General features: G+C 45.9%; 1 protein-coding gene across 1 annotated transcript in view; it reads right to left on the bottom strand.

Annotated features, from left to right (window-relative positions):
* The window catches only part of USP9X (ubiquitin specific peptidase 9 X-linked), a 1,542,050-nt gene that overhangs the window by 150,174 nt on the left and 1,373,940 nt on the right, over positions 1-17,936 (bottom strand). Inside the window, exon 38 of the mRNA XM_078658291.1 lies at positions 6,786-6,915. Within this exon, the coding sequence (XP_078514417.1) occupies positions 6,786-6,915 (130 nt within the window). The remainder of the gene's footprint in view (positions 1-6,785; positions 6,916-17,936) is intronic.

Raw genomic sequence — 17,936 nt, 5'->3', positions numbered from 1 at the left:
CCCGACGTCTTTTGAACCCTATGCAGCCGCAGCCCCTGGGCTAGGTAACTCGAGCATTTCGGTGCTCCAACGTAGGTTCACTATCTAAGTGTCCAGATCCTTTTTCGTTTTCAGCCTAACTAGTCGGATTCGTCCGATAACACTAACTTTACGAGATCTAGCATCCATAGACTTTGTCCCGCATCCCGCGTGAGAGTGCACACTCTGCACCCGATCTCCCTAGGCCTCCTGCTCCTAACCTTAGGGTTCAGTAGTGTAGTCCTAGCGATCCTGAAGCCTCTGGATCTTGTTACTTACCTGCTATTATTTCACATTCCACTTTTTGTGTATATGGTTTTTCGTGCCCCTCGGGCATTTGTGTAAATTGTGCAACTTAAAGTATTTTCGTAAGAGTTTTGTATTGTGCTTAGCTCCCTGACTCAAAGAGTTCAGGGTAGAACTGTTATTAATAAATATCCTATATTTTTATAACAACTTGTGTGGTGTCCTTTCACTTGGTGTTCAAGGGGTATATGTGATGGTAAAACAGCTGGCTTAACACGCCCTCTAGAGTTTAGCCTGAAGACTGCTCGTGTCCATGCTACTAGGATAGCTGGTCTGAAAGGTTGACTTACAACCAATCATCAATAAGGGTTGTTTGGTATGATACAAAGTGATCACTAGAATAGTGAGCACTATATATCAGGCCAACTTCTCACACTGGGCCCACTGAAACTTCAGGTCCCACTGCAGAGCCCGCATCCGCCACCTGGCGTGATGCACCAGAAGGATGCAGGAGGCCATCAGCCCCAGAAGCCGCAGCGTCAACCTGACCCAAGATAGGGCGTAGGCCCCCTTTGCCCTTCTTGGGTAACAGAAAGTAGTGGGAGTAACAACCACACCCTACTTCTGGCCCAGGAATGCGCTCGATGGCCCCCTTGGCCAAGAGGGCCGTAACTTCCTCTTGCAGAAGTTACAAGTGATCTCCCTACACGCGGTGGTACTACGGTGGCATGGCTGGAGGGGTCGCCTCGAAGGGGAGGGAGTAGCCCCTTCGGACGATTTGCAGCACCCACCTGTTCGATGTGACAGTACGCCAGTGAAGGTGGTGATGGCGAACCCTGCCCCCCACTGGCGTCACATGGGCCTGAAAGCACGGACTAGGAGGGTTTTGAGGCGGATGCTGCAGGGGCGGGTGTGGACTGGCCTCGCCGTTGTCCCCGACCGCCGCCACGGCGGTTTCCACGTCCGCCACCGCGCTGGATGGTAGTCTGCGGCACGTGGCTGGCAGAACGTGTGGGGGCGTCCCTTCCTTGGCCACGAAAGGGGCGAAAGGCAGCCGTTTGCTGGCGCGGGGCCGAGAGGCCCAAGGACTTGGCCGTAGCCCTGGAGTCCTTAAAGCACTCAAGCGCATGGTCTGCCTTGTCGCCATGTTTTGGACATCGGGCGAGAAATTGGCGGACCTCAACCAGGCGTGACGACGAATCGCCACCGTCGTTGCCATCGATCTGCCTAGAGAGTCGGTAGTGTTCAGCCCACACCGGATGGAATACGGTGCCGCATCCTGGCCTTCCACAAAGGCCTGGCATTCTGGCAGCACGGCCGCGACCGTGTCCCGCAAAGAGTGGGTGTAGCGGCCCAAGAGGCACGCTGTATTGACTGACCGCAATCCCAAACTCAGGGAGGTGAATACCTTTTTCCCGTAAGTCTCGTACCTCTTGGATTCCCGGTCGGGGGGGGAGCCGACGGGAAGGCGTCTGGGAATTGGAGGCCTGGATAACCAGGCTCTCAGGGGTGGGATGGGTAGACAGAAAGCAAGGGTCACCCGGAGCCTGGCGGTGGCGTCTGGCCACATTCCTATCCACAGGCTGCCCTGTAGCGGGCCTGGACCAAGTGCCCAAAAGAACGTCTGACAAGGCCTCATTAAACGGCAGCAGAGGCTCGACCGAGCTTGACTGCGGTTTAAGGACCTCAGTGAGGAGGTAGGACCTCAGTGAGGAGGTTAGTCCTCACGGCCGCGATGGGGAGCTCAAGGCCCAGGGCCTTGGCCGCCCTCATCAGCACCACGCTATAAGCATCCCCCTCCTCCATAGCCACGCTAGGAGGGGAGACAAAACCAGTGTCGGGCGAAGTGTCCAGACCACTGGCCTCCCCAAGCTCTCCTGTCCAGTCCGCAGAAGACTGACACTCACGTGCGAGAGGGTCCTCAGACCCCTCCCAATCCTCCTCATCACCCACCGCCTGGTACTCAGGCTCAAAAGATGGGGCCGGGTCATAGAAATAGAAATCTCCAAACGGCGTCGATAGCGGCGCGAACCGGACCCTGAGGGGCCCTGCGTCATCGGGACTGAAGTCGCCGACGGCGCCGGGGCCGAAGCACCCGACGGCGCCGGGGTCGGAGCGCCCGGCCCGCGTGGGGACCAGTCGGAACCGCTTGGCCCGAAGGCGCCGCGGATCCCGACCGAGGAGTGAGGGACCTCATGGCCGAGAGGAAGGCCTCGATCTCCTCCGGCGCCGCGTTCTGCCCAGGGACCGGCGGGTATGGAGCAGGTCGCGACACCTGCGGCTCCAGCGGAGCCGCGAGGGCGGTGTCGCCCGAACCCCCGGCCGCGTCGCGCGAGCATCGGGGGGAGCCAGAAGAGCGATGATGCCTCTTTGACTTCTTGTGTCTCATACCCGAGGACTTCGAGCCCGAAGACCGATGACGACTCCCGGAACTGTGGTGGCTCCGGCCCCGCGACCGGTCCCTCGACCTCCTTTCGGATCAGGACCTCGAGCGGCGCGGGGCAGACTGTCGAATCTCGAGTCGCTTACTGGACCGCTCCCATCTAGCTTTAGACGTCAGGGCCCGGCAGTCGGAGCAGGACTTGTCGTCGTGGTCCAGGCCTAAACAGTGCAGGCACTGGCAATGGGGGACAGTAACCGACATCAGTAGGTTGCAGTCGGCGCAGGGCTTGAACCCGGGCATCCCTACCGGCACCGTCGGAGTCAAATGACTTCGAAAATGGATCAAAAAGGATCTCAAAAGGTTAGTCAAAAAGTGACTAGGGTACAACTTTTTCCAGATCTGCGCTAGCTGGCGCGGAAAAAAGAAGAAGACTGACGTCAGCACGCGGAGGCGGTGTCTAAGTACTCCGACAACGTCATCACGGCGCCCACGACGGACGCGGAGCCGCGGACGCCGCCTACCGAGGCGCATGGGTACTGCTACGCAAAAAAATTCCAGATCCAGTCTGACGCCTGGGGATATTCTAAGGTAAGGAATCTATCACTAACGTGTCTCTTTCAGATATGTATATGCCGACAACGGCAAACTGACAGTTGCGTTAAACATCACAGCAATTCCAAAATATTTTAAGTGAATATCCAAGTGAGAAATCATAGTGTTCGGGCACATTTATTGTTTATTTTAAGCCAGCACATTTGAAGAACACACTTTCTTGTTGGTCTGGTAAATAGTTTGTGATCCAACACAGAGACCATTATCGATCCAGATTGACCGTTTTATTTGGATCTTATGATTACAGTCATATGTGTTGTCCTAGACTTGCAACCTCTGAGCCCTTGAAATCGGGGTAACCTCATTCTTTCTGGGCCCGTAAGAGCTTTTTACCCTATGGGATAGCCCTGCCGTTAAAAGGTTACGGTCGTGAGAGCTGCACAAATTAATTTTACCTAATGATATAGCTGAATAGCTCTTTGTAACAAACACATGGAAATATGAAAGGAAGCAGAGAGTTGAAGGAAAACAATTTTGATCTCCTGAATAGTGATGGAAAACAGTGTCAATACAGCAGGGCCAGATTTTGAAATGTATGTAAAGCTTTTGTTGTGTAAAGAATTTATTTGTGAAATTGCATTTAAAATGTATAATTGATCCCATTTTTCCAATGTTCAAAAGGGGTATAACTCAAGTGAGGAGGGTTTTGGTTGCGGAGAAACCATCAAGCACTACAATATTTCATATTGGATAACTGACAGTAAAATGGAATATTTGGCTCCACTACATATGAAAGTATGTGTGTGTGTGTGTATATATGTGTGTGTATATATGTGTGTGTGTATATATATATACAAAACCACTTAAATTCACTCAAGTAACTATAACTCGTACCCTAAAGTAACTATAACTCACCCCCGCCATGCTCAATATTATCAACAATGATGGCATTTCAGGTGTGATGAGGGGTGTTATAAATGTAGACAATGAATATGGCATGAGTAATTTAATGTGAGAGTAAAGGTAGTGCATGGTGAGGGTGCAATATTATAGTTACTTGAGATAACTATAACTGTGAAATTTCAGTAGTTGTGTTGGTTTCAAATGGTATGTTTTACATGACATTTTCACCTAACTATAACATCCCTTTAATCTTCAGGTGTGCCACACTTTTGCCATAAGTAAGACTGTTAGCACTCTTGTTCTTCTTTAGAACACTTGGGATGCTGCAGTAAAACACAGGGGAGTCAACTGACAGCCTGCTCCTGTTGGAAATACATGTTTTACTGAGAATGTCAGACTTTATTTTCACATGCTTAAGAACGGCAGCGTGAATTTATTTTACTGAAATTAAGCTCTCATTTTAGCTTCTAGAGTACTTTCCAAAACCTCTGAGAAAATCACAAGAAAACTGTTTTCTCTCAAACATGATTCCAGGGGCGTAGCTTGGTCAGTAATACTAGGGGTGTGTGAGCTTCAGCTTTTCTGACAATCAATGTGGCGTTTCATGTTAATCATTGTGTTGGAATCAGCGCATGAGGGGGGCATAAGGGCCAGTGGAAAGAGAAAGGTGTGCGGATTGTAAGGGGTACTTGAAACAGTATTTTGTAAAATACCCATGTTTTAAGACTTTCAAAAGAGAGACAAGTATATGTGTGTGTTTTTGTCTGAGTGGGAATATAAAACTACCAGGTGAAATAAAACAGACATCTCAACATACCTGATTGAAACCCCCTGTACCCAAATATTTAGTAAATAATACATTTATTAAGGGGGTGTAACACCCAAACACCCCATTGAAGCTACATCCCTACATGATTCATGAAATCCCAGGAGTTGGTCAGCATTTTTGACAGGGTAAAATCACCTTAGAACACATCACAATTCCTAAAATTAGTATGGTACCACCAACAAATGATTTATATTGTAACTAAAATTTGTTATCACCATTAGCTCCTTTTTGTGACCCTCAAAACTAGCTATTCACTACAATGCATTTCAATCGGGTCCATGTCCCAGGGTCCTCTAAAGGCTGCCACAGCGTGTTGTCTATCATATGGCCAGCCAATAAAGAGGGGGTCCCATTGGGACCCCCCCACATGGTCTCTGGGGTCTAGGTGTTCTCACTCTACACCTTCCATACATATTTTTTTTAATTCATTCACACGACTCATTGACCAAGTCCCAGTCATGTAATGACTGCCCAAACATTTTTCAGGTTGAAACCAACCAATCAGGAGTGACTAGTCCTTCTTTAATTGGCCAATCTGAACAGATCGGGACATCAACTGTCCAGATATCTACATTTTTTAACCCGAATTTCTCAAAAACTACTGAAGCACAATCTGCGTACCAAGATCTAGGTTTCTTCCAAATTTGGTGTAATTCCTTGCTGTAGCCCTGTCTAAAGAAGTCTATGGAAAATGCATGGGGGATTTTGACTTTTTTGGGACCCCTCCTCATTCTCAGCCCCCGCTTGATGGATCATTCCGAAACTTTCCATGCACAAACTAGTCAAAGTGTAGCACCTTTTTGGACAGTTTAATTAGCGATTTGTCAAACGGGGCCAAAGTTATTAGCTACACAAACAATGCTTTTCCTATGGGACAGATGAACTAATTATAACCACCCAGAGGGTATAGGTGTATATGTATGTATGTATGTATGTATGTATGTATGTATATATATATATATTTTTTTTTACATGGCATAAAATTACCAGTACTTTATATAGATTCGAGATAATTCTCTTTGAGACAGCACAAGGCACTTTAAATCTGGCTTAAAGTTGTTAAATAATGACTTTCGAATTGGACAATTTGGCATTTTATTAATAGGAACGTTATGCACTTTAGGACTACCTCAGAGTCTCTGCAGAAAGATTAAGATAAAGGAAATGACTGTCTTCATAAATTACTTTGTTGAAATTAGATTTTTAGCACTTCTGAAAAAAACATCATGCACTTTATATATAAAATGCCTCATGTAGAAATTATATTCTTAGCACTTTAGAAAAAGCATCACGCACTTTGTTTTCTATAGCTATATAGCTCTGTGGGTGGGTGATGGATTAAGGTAGGAATACTCAATTCATTAAGTTAATCGGGCAGGATACTTACAACCCACATGAATGATGGCCAGTTAACATTGGTATCCATGAAAATTCAAGCAAACCCAACCATCAAATAAAAATAACAGACTACAAAGAATCTGCAATAAACCATGTATTCTTGGGAAATATGAACGTGTTGCTCCTCGACCAAAGAAACCCAGCACTTAGTTGACAGCAAGAGCATCTGTCTAGGTGTCAATTGCAGATGTTCAAAAAAAATAAACATGCAATATTTAAGCACATTATAAAGAAATGTCAATTATTCTATCTACCTAATCTAGCTATCTAATTATTTTGTTCAATCTATTAATATCAATAAAACCTTGAGGGGCAACATAATTTCAAATAAATTGCCTCAGAGCGATAACTTATTTGCTGAACGAATTAACACAGAGAATAGAGATAAAGCTTCTGTTACATTTATACACCATAAAAAGCAGTAAAGAAAATTAAGTTCTGAGCAACATTTCATACCTAAATTGGCATACATCACAAACAGATTGAAATATTGCTGCAAATGACGTCCATGCTCTGACACCTCCCTTCGTAGAAGATTCAGCACGGCTCTAAGTAAGTGATCACTCAAGCTTAGGTTATCAAAAGCCTAAAAAAAAAGAGCAAACATTAGAAACATACAAGCTTACATAATTTTTGCTTTCAATTGCCATGCCAGCAGTAACTTCAAACCCCTACAGAAGCAATGGTTTTTCAGGCAAAAAAGCACATCAAGCATTCCTTTCAACTTAGCTATGGCTGGTTTATAGTTATACTGCAAGATGAAATTAGCACATTCAGAAACGGTGACTATCAATTAAGGATATGACAGATATCCATCTTTCTTTCAATCTCTCTTAACACACACACACACACACACACACACACACAACCCAACGGTTAAAGTAACGTTAACTAAACGTTTTAAACTCTAAAAAAACACATAAATCCACCAGTTATAGTTACCTCAAGTAACTATAACTCGTACCCTAGGAGAACTTTAACTCCCACCCCTGCCAGGCACAGTCATCAATAATTTCATTGCAAATATTGCAATGATATTATGAAACACGTCACAGAAGATGTTATGAGTAAGGTAATATGTGGGGTAATTAGCAGTGCATGGCACAATCGCAAGTTATAGTTACCTTAGGGCATGAGTTATAGTTACTTGACTGGTGAATTTCTGTAGTATTTTGAGTTTAAAACGTTATGTTGTTACTGAACATTTCACCTAACTATAACGTTACTTTAACCTTTGTTTTTTTCAGTGAATTGCTATTTTTTTTTTTAAGGTTAAGTAATATCTGCTACCATATGTAAAGCTAAATCCCCGCAGCACACAGTGAAAACCTCTAATGTGAGGGTTGTCGGCAGGGTCAGGCCTGTACTCAGGCCCTCTGGCCAACCAACCAGATGGTAGCTAAGCCCCTTGCAGGCTGCCAACCTTAAGCCGTGCACACCCTTTGGCATACATGGCGTAGGGTTGGCATTCGTGCCCTGGGAACCCACTTGGGGAATAGAGTAACTTTGCACGAACATTCAGCGGCACCAACTATGTTTTTTTTTATGGACTTCTACACCCAATATGCACTGAGGCAAGAAATCCCACTGGGGCGGGTCTTAATGACAAAAAGTCCACACAGCTGCTGATGTTTTTGTGAATGGCCAGTGAACAAGGGCGGGAGCCCGAAATGCATTTGGCAGTTTTTCATGTGAGAGAGATGGTATGCTGTGCCTGCTGCCTGAAATAAAAGATGGAGACATTTACCAACTGTGTCGGCGTTTCCTAAAGGGCAACCTTTTGTTTGTGATTGTTAATGCGGCGTGCCTCGTCGCGGAAACGCTCCGCCGCCTGAACAGCGGACCTTGGCACTTGAAGAATCGGGTGCCAGCAGGAGTTGGTGAATCCGGTATTTTGGGGTCGGATATTGGCAGGTATTGTGGTGCATCTCCCCCATGGAACCCACTTGGGGAATAGAGTAACTTTGCACGAACATTCAGCGGCACCAACTATGTTTTTTTTTATGGACTTCTACACCCAATATGCACTGAGGCAAGAAATCCCACTGGGGCGGGTCTTAATGACAAAAAGTCCACACAGCTGCTGATGTTTTTCTGAATGGCCAGTGAACAAGGGCGGGAGCCCGAAATGCATTTGCCAGTTTTTCATGTGAGAGAGATGGTACGCTGTGCCTGCTGCCTGAAATAAAAGATGGAGACATTTACCAACTGTGTCGGCGTTTCCTAAAGGGCAACCTTTTGTTTGTGATATATATATATATATATATACATACATACACACACACACACACACATACACACACACAATACCAGTCCCCCTGGTGCTGTTTACAGATTTTTATTACCAAGTTAAAAGCGCTTGGGTGGAAAGTTGATAGAATGCTCGGCAGACGCGTTTCAGCTTAACGGCTTTCTTCAGTGCCACGTTTCATCAAACGAAGTTACTTCCACCTGGAGGCCGGTTTTAAAAGAGTCACACACCACTCTGATTGGATATGAGTGTTAACCAAGCCTCCAAGGTCACTTTCTCGCTACTCCTCCTTAATTCCAAGCAGGGTTTTCCCGTGCCGTTGCAGTGTGTGAACTTTCAGTGAATTCACTACATGCCCCAAGTGGCTTCCCAGACTTGCTGGCCTCAGGACGCACTTCTTCCCAGCTTTTCATATCGGGGCCATAATACGATGTTGCCTCAGCTGACAGTCACTTCATGCAGCAACATACTGCATCCTCTCTCCCCTTATGAAATTCCAACTCAGGTGAGTGTCCTTGGCATAAGAGGGGGTGCCACGATGTCGTTTCAAACAATTCCAAAAGTCTTAGCAAGTTCTGCGCGGAACTCCAGATCGAGAGGGCGTGCCAGGAAAGTGATGCTTGCTACACCACTTGCATATACAATACCAGTCCCCCTCTTCACCTTGAAAAACGTTTCCGACACATGAGATATATATATATATATATATATTTATTCCTGGTGAGGAAAATCGGCATTTGATTCTGCCGTAGTGTGGAGTAGGTGGATCAACGGCTGATGTTGTCAGGGCATTATCGTGTGCACAAGCAGGGTATTGAACCTAGCTCACGGATTTGGACAGCTTGCACGCACTGCTGGTGTAATTTCAACATTATTGGATGTACACCGAGGGTTTTGAAGTATAAGAGAGAGGGCAGTACTACCTGTGGGCCGAGACTTCTTCGTCCTCTCTTTGTGATTGCACGACAAAGCTCCAATGGGATCGCATCACACAGTATTTCTAAACCCCCCGAAATACAAACCGATTAAACACGAAGCTGGCTTTGAAGAAGGCATTTGCTGAAACGTGTCTGCCAGGTGTTTTTATCATGTACATGTTCAAGATTTGTCAGGTCAAGTGGTGAATTAAATCCTTACCTTGAGGCGACCCAAGCTAAGTCAGACCCGTTTTTCAGCTGTGAAGCGGGATTAGAGGTTGATATATATATATATATATATATGTGATCAAGAGCCCGTGAGCTCGAAATGAACCTGTTTTTTGCCCGAATAGACTAATCTACACGTACCTCGCTGGTGTTGCTTGTCGTCCTTTTTTGGAAAAAAGAAAAGAGGATTCTGTGGCATACATATACATACATATACATATACATCCATATACATCATATATATATATATATATATATATATATATATATACACACACACACACAGACAAGTTAATTACCTCCGGTAATGCCTTATCTGGTAGAAACATGATCTAACCGCAGATTCCTCATCTTTGAATTTCCCAGGCGTCAGACTGGATCTGGAAGACTTTTCTATGAGCACTACCCCTGCGAGTCGGTAGATGGCATTAGTTGGCTCCGCGTCACGTCGTCTGCATTGTCTGCGCAGTTGTGATGTCCATTTGATTGGGCATATTGTTGAGGTTTGGGTGGAAGTGGATGGGTTTGAGTATGTTAAGACAATCCGCTCCGTTCCCCATGCCGATTATGTTGTTACCAGTACTGAATCTGGAACCGGTGGCGCAGTGTGGATGTGCCACCATGGCCTGCATTGAGTGTGGTGCAAAGGCTGGAGTCAGCAGAGCTGAACTCTATGAAAGAGCCTGCCTCTAATAGAAGTTGACGGGCACAGTCTGCATCGGGTTCGCAAGCAGTAACCTGAATACAGGGCCCACAGATCCTGGAAGCAGGAAGTTGTGCCAGAGGGTCACCAAAAATGGGTCCTGAGGCCTGCTTCAGCTCTTGGAACTGTTGTGGTGTCACCAATGGCCCAAGGAATTGGTGAGAATGTGGAGGACTGAGTACACGGCCAAGAGATGCCTAGAGCATTGTGCGACTGTGTGAGTGGTTGGATGATGGAGAATTAGGCTTGAACTTCTTTTTTTTTTTTTAAATCTTTTTATTATTATAACACAAGAGGAGAAATATACATATCGGGTGTCATAAACGAATACAACACAGCTGTGGCCGGGCAAGTGAAGTGAAGAAATACCGTACAGTCAGAATCAGCAAAGAAATCAATACCAGCGTAAAGCAGAAGCAAAACAATTAGATAGCAATGACCGCAGGCACCCCTCACAGCACCCGCCCCCCGGGAGAACAGGATATACGCGGCAGACATATGACACCCAGATACGTTTAGACAAAAATCAGGAGAATACGCCACATCTCTTGTGAAGAAGGGAAAAGGGAAATAGAATGGTCATAGAAAATAAAGAAAAAAAAAAAAAAAAACACAACCCCCCCACCCTACACCCCTGCAGATGGCTAGGACCTAACCCCACTAGCAGCGTGCCTGTCGCCCCCTAAACTACGCCCCAAGGAAGGGAAAAAGTTGGAGGAGGAGAATGTTGCAAAACGATACGAGCTCCCGGACTCCCATCCCCCCGCCAAAAGCAGACACCCCCTACCGTAGTGTTAAGCAAATTTTAGTAAATCAAGAGACAGTCCGTAGGGGAGCCGCAAACAGAAAAGGGACCATCCCGCCCGACCCCCGGCACCGCAGAGGCAGCAAATCCCGTCCCGACCATATCAGACTAATAATCAGACAATCAGATTCACATCTGGCCCTCGCTCCCACAGATACCACCCAGCAAAGACAAAAGAAACAGTGCATCAAAGTCCAATCAAGTTCAGCCCACATCCTCACGATCCATCACGATGACCCCGTCCAGTACAAATAGGTTGCTGCGTTTCTCCACGCAGGCTCTGTCCATCCGAACCGCCATCACAACAAGATTAATAGAAAATAGTAGAGTGTCAAGATCAAGTCGATAGGAGGGAAAACAGGATAGACGGCCACAGAGTCCAAAAGTCAAAGCAAATCCACTGCCCACCAGCGAAAAATCAGCAAAGCGGTTTTGATCACTCACAAAAAGAGGCAAAGGTGTAGTCCGACAGACGTTGGAGAAGTCACAATGGCTTACGAAGATAGTCACATCCATCTCGGGCGGGGTCGACATAGGGCTAAATAAACGTCACGTTCTTTCGGGCTCGATCGCCGCCATCTTAGGGTCGCAGTAGATTTCCGTGTCGGTATTCTGCACAGGGTCCTCGGTAACAATCAAGGCGTTCTCCGCGGAAGAAGTATCTCGGCTCTCCAGGAACAAAGGGCCGGAATCCGGTCCCAAGCCTATATGATCAACAGTTATGATCATCTCCTGGAAGGTGGCGGTGAATCGTGTGTGGAGCTCCAAAATGGCGGCCAGTACAGTGGGTAGGGACGGTGTAGTTTCAGCCCGCTCCATCGCCCCTCAATGAGCGACCGGGCGGGTGTCCGAACCTCGGAGGTCGACTTCTCCGGGGCACAGGGCAGAAGCAATGTAGAAACCACTGTTAACACGTCCAAAGCACGATAGCAGTACCGTCGCCGCCCACGAGGAACCGAGCCCAGAAAACCCCGGGAGCTCAACGGGGCCTCCGGGCAGCGGAACCCCAAACAAATAGTCGGTACAATAGGCCACCGTAGTTGCTGGGTAGAGCTGTCACCAAATCACCATCCATAACGGGAGATGAAAAACGCCACTTCGGGAGACCGGAACCGCCCACGCTCCGCGGCCGATGTTGTTCAACTCCAACCCGGCCGGGTTAAAACTCGAGGCCCCGGCTTCAAATCTGGGGTAGGCCAAGAATGGCACACGACCTATCTTTGTCGTCCGAGCAGCTAGAAATTCCGGGATTGCACCTTTCGAGTCAGGCGCAGTTCACCTGCACGGGAGTCCGGCGGGAAATGAGGATGGAAGTCAGGATTCATGAGCCTCTGGCGGAGGTCGGCGGAGCCGGGAGCTTATGCGGCCATCTTGGTTACGAGCGTAGCTCCTCCCCATGCTTGAACTTCTTATTCTTTTTACCATTTTCCACTTACCTGAATCCAGTGGCCTTGATGACTATTGGTCATGGGAGCAGTCTTGGGAGTAAGAGTGTGTCCACGACCTCAACTGGGATCATTTGTTCCGCTTCGACTTGTGAAGTTTGGCGATGGCGAGTTTTGCTTCATGGTTGCGGATATCCTGACGATTCATTTTGGGGTACCAGCCGCAAGAGGCAGGGTCATGATTGGAGCCAAGATACAACTGGCAAGTGGTGGGTGTCAGTCACTGACATTTGACGATAACAGTCACAACACGACTTCAGCATTGTTGTTTTAAGGAGAGAAATACTTCAATACTGTTAAGTTTTAGAGAGAAACAGATGCCTGTCAAAATGTAAAAACTCGAAAGCCGTTGATCGGCATTGGAAGGCGAAGAAAGGAACTGATGTTAGCGTGTGTCGGTAGCTCATATATATGGGCCCATACGTCACAACCGGGGCAGGCGGAACGGATCCGACACGGAGTGTCAAGAAACCACCTACTGATGCACATGTGTAATTCCTAGCAAATGTTTCTGGATCTTTTGTGATGCCTGGAGAAATTCACAAGGGGAGGAAAATGGAGGTAGAAGTGTATCATAACTTCTATTACTGAAAGTCAGCCCCAAATCCTCCCATCCCATTGCGCATACCCAGGCATATATTCCCCCTTCCTTTCCTTTCCCTCAACAGGTGTGCTCCTCTGCCTCCGCTCGTCCCTTCCCCTCATGAGGGACAAATCAGGTCTCTATAATCCACACTGAGGTAGGTAAGTACAGGCCCCATAACTTGCTAAAGGTGCAGTATAGGTTCACTGTGGCGTAAGCCAAATTATTGTCTGGGAGTGCACAAAACTTCAGAATTCAGTGCTCCACTGTTGGGGCCAGTTGTTGGCCGCACGAGTCAGGATTACAGACTAGTTGCCCTAATTGTATTTATTAGTATGTTACTGTATTTATTAGTAATACATTTGACATGTTGCCCTAATTGAGTGCAATGGATATCCCTCCTGTGCCAGATGACTTAGCCACAGGAGAGATACTCATTGCACGGCCCAGGACATCACTCGACTGGCAATCCCGTAACCTGTCGAACAAACCTGCAAAAGCTCAGAGTAATACATTGCTATTTCAGACAATTGATTAAAATGTGCGTTAGGGTACAGTTCTGAATGCATCCCTCACAGCTTTCATAAATCTTGGGGAGCCGGACAGCTGCATACGGCCATCTATACAGGATTTTATACACGGCCTCCCTCTCTTTGACATGCCAAGTGGGTTGCCCTTTGTCAAATACCTGCTTCGCCTCCCACTGCTCAGTGGCTAAGGAGATGCCTACCTTCCTCTCACACTGCAATTGACACAGGCATTAGGTGTAATATACAGAAATAATGGCAGTGGTTACAAAAAGAACAGTCAGCACCTCTATTATAGTTTTCACAAGTGTATCCCAATACGTAATCTGGCGTGCTCAATGTCAACACTGTGCCATCCACAGTGTCACCCAGTGCAGAGAGAAGGCTTCCTCCATACACATCAATTCTAATAATGCGAAAACAGAGCACAGCACCACGAAAAGTAACAACTGACCATCAGTAGTCAGTAATGTATTTAATTACAAAAAACATAGTGAGTAAGGACAATCCATATGGCAAGATCCTGTTAAAACTTAGATTAATTTCCAGAAATGTTGACACGTAGTTTTAGAACATAAACAACAGACACGTGTTTTCTTCGATGAACGACTTTCTCAAGGCTTCAATAATATAACTGGCATTAGGTGGTTGGTGGTTCAAAAGGCCACACATTTTAGACACTCAATGAGAGTATCGTCTGCAACAGTTTCTCAAAATCGACAGTCTCTGGCTGATATTCTTTTAATCTCAGGGTAATTCACCAGTGGCGCAGTTGCAAATAGTGGAATCTCTCCTTTTTTTATTGAGCTCAGGCTGATTTTTAACCTTTTCTAAAGACTTACTACCTCCACTATTAAAGAGGCTTAACAATTTGGAAAAGAATTGCTTTACTTACCTGTAACTGCAGTTATCCAGTATTGGTATCTTTCATAGATTCACATGCCTGAATCATTCCCCGTCGTCGGGATGGGAGTCCTGGGTACATAAATAAAGTAATGTCCCATTAGACTATTAATAGGCCAAAGGCCTCACATTAGTAACATATCCAGGTCCTTTTGTAATAAAGACCAAACTCTAGAGAGCAACCAATCATCTGCCACCACCCTTTGGAACCTTCCTGGAAGGAGCTCTAGTCCCTCAGATTTTCGTAAGCACAGTGCTATATAGAGGTACAACTGAGAGTACTAGGCGAGCCCTTACAAGGGAGGCGGGTGGGTTGCATGTGAATCTATGAAACATACCAATACTGGATAACTGCAGTTACAGGTAAGTAACACATTTCTTATCCAGTATTAGTGTATCTTTCATAAATTCACATGCCTGAATCAGAATAGAAAGTAATGATAAGCACATTTCCTTTTGCGTAAAGAACATAAAAGCATTAGTATATATATATATATATATATATATATATATATATATATACATATACATACATATACATATACATATATATATATATATATATATATATATATATATATATATATACATACACATACATATATATATATACTTCCAGTCCTGACTTGACATGCAAAAGAACAGGCACCGACTCCGTGGATGAAGATCAAAGGTTTTTATTCACCAATATAGACGATCAGACGCGTTTCGGCGGACAAGTCCACCTTGTTCACTACATCTGCTTACACCCTGTTAATGAGTTGTATTTATACTAGTGCATATCTGACATGTGGTAGATCAACCATGTGACATAGATAACCATGTGACTGTAAACATAGAAAAGTTGGTTGCGCTGAAAAAATGCAAGTCATTGTAAAACATAAGGCATAAATATTTCCAAGCAGTGTAAATACATCTTTACAATTAATACAAAATGCTTTTGTTATCAGCTTGCCGACATTTGCGTTTTGTAGCTACTTGATGACTGAACAGTAAAACTAAGTGTGTTGCAATGTGGCTGCTGCCTGTTGCGTGCCGTTTTAGACATGGAAGAGTTCCTTACCGAGGTATAAGAGCTCCCAACTGCTCTGCGGTCTGTAACCTTGTGGGGCCCGATCAAGACACATCGTGTATGCATCGTGTCCCTGTGTGAGTACGTTTTATAAGTAAGTGCAAGGTGGGCTGATGTAAGGGCATGCTGGCAATGACAGGATCGGAAAGTGTGAATTGTGTGGTGTTTTTAAACAAACGGAGGCTCAGTTCGGGATATACTGCGTAGTGCTAACGCAAGTAGTTATCTCGATAATATTGTGAAAGGCCTGCTGTCTCTGGCTTTGAGCGTTCGCTCACATCCGTTTATCTTAAGTATTTTAAAAGAGCCAGGATGGGTACAACGCATGTGCGTGAACATGGATGCGGGTGGCCAGAAGATGGCAGGGGGTCCAGCCCAAGTGGGCATTGGAGGCGTGTCTCGTAGGAGACGTGCCTGGGTGCCTTGAGTCTAAAAACTCCCTGTGAATTTGCCTGGTGCCATATGTCATGTAAGGGAGCAAGTGTTATCGTTTTGATGGTACCTCGGTTTGAAAGTGACTTGCAATGTAGTGTGGGGCGCTTGGTTGATCTAATGATTAGTGATTGTGTGTGTGTGAAGAAAAGTGATAAAGAAATGGAATATATATTAGCATTAAAATGAAAATCAATAAGTTACAAGTCTGGCAAAAGGCATAACAGTGACAAAGAAATGTGCGTGGAAAAATAAGAGAAAAGCTGGTGGGAAGGAAGGCTCGCCTCTATAGAAATAGATGACGCAACACCGCCTGTCCCACTGCAGCATCCTTTGTTAGCTCTGTATCCAAACAGTAATGTTTGGTAAATGTATGCGGCGTCTTCCATGTTGCCGCTCTGCAAATGTCTGTGACACCTGCAAACAGTGCCATAGAAGTAGAAACTGCACTAGCAGAATGGGGATGAATTCTTGATTGTAAAGGTTGACCAGCTTGTTGGTGACAGAAGGCAATAACACCAGAGATCCCTCTGGAAATACTTTGTTTTGTGAGAGGAAAACCCTTTCTGGGCAAATTGTAAGCTACAAAAAGTTGGTTGGACTTGCGGAAAGTGTTTGTTCTGTCAAGGTAGAACTTAAGGCAGCGTTTCAAATCCAGTGAATGTAGAGCTTTTTCAGCTGCTGTTTGAGGATATGGAAAGAAAGTCTTTAAGACAATAGGCTCATTTAGGTGAAAGTCCGACTGGACTTTTGGAATAAATTTTGGATTCGTTTGAAGAATTACCCTGTCGTTCTTGGATTGAAGAAAAGGGTCTTGTATTGTGCAAGCGTTAAGGTCGCTAACTTGTCTTGCAGATGCAAGGGCTAGAAGGAGCGCAGTTTTCCAGGAAAGGAACTTGAGGTCAGCTCTATGTATCGGCTCAAAAGGGTGTTTCATAAGCTGAGTTAGTCCTGTGTTTAGTTGCCATGTTAGAGGTGGAGACTTTACAGGAGGGAAAGTCCGAAACAGACCTTTAAGAAATTGCTTTATCAATCTGTTTGACCAAAGAGAAGGCCCCGGAGAAGATCTTCTGAAACGAGATACTGCTACAGGGTGAAGCCGAAGTGGCTAAATGAAGGCGGTATGGCAATATCTCATCTGGAGAGGATGTGAAGGGATGCACCTTAACCGACCTGCACCAAATACAGAATCTGAGTAAGTCCTGTTTGTACTATCCGCTCGGGCGCGAGATAGGGCAGCTCTGCAGTCCGGAGGAATGTTCAAATCCTGAAGTTCGTGGAACTCAGGAGCCAGGCCAATAATATGAGAGGTGCTGGATCCCAGGTGTTGGACTTGTCCCTGGTCCATTGTGAGGAGGGATGGAAACCGTGTCAACGGAATTGGAGATTGCAGGGAGAGGAGATAAAGTTCCATGAACCAATGTTGGCGAGGCCATGCTGGGGCTATTAGAATCAGCATGCAAGGCTCTGCCTTCATCTTCCTGAGTAGCATGGGAATTAGGGGGATCAGTGGAAAGGCGCAGGCGAATACGCTGAACCATGCTATTGAAAATGTATTTCCCAGAGATCACTGTTGGGGATGCCAGCTTGTGAAGTGTTGGCATTTGGCGTTCTGTCAAGGGGCAAACAGATCCAACAGTGGTTCGCCCCACAGAGACAAGATGCTGTTGAGAGTATCTTGGTTTAACTCCCGCCCTTGGCAGGTATGCATTCAGCTTAGCGAGTCTGCCAATGCATCGTC

The sequence above is a fragment of the Lissotriton helveticus genome, chromosome 8, assembly GCF_964261635.1.
Source record: "Lissotriton helveticus chromosome 8, aLisHel1.1, whole genome shotgun sequence".
NCBI lineage: Eukaryota > Metazoa > Chordata > Amphibia > Caudata > Salamandridae > Lissotriton > Lissotriton helveticus.
This window is presented reverse-complemented; position numbering and strand designations above follow the sequence as displayed.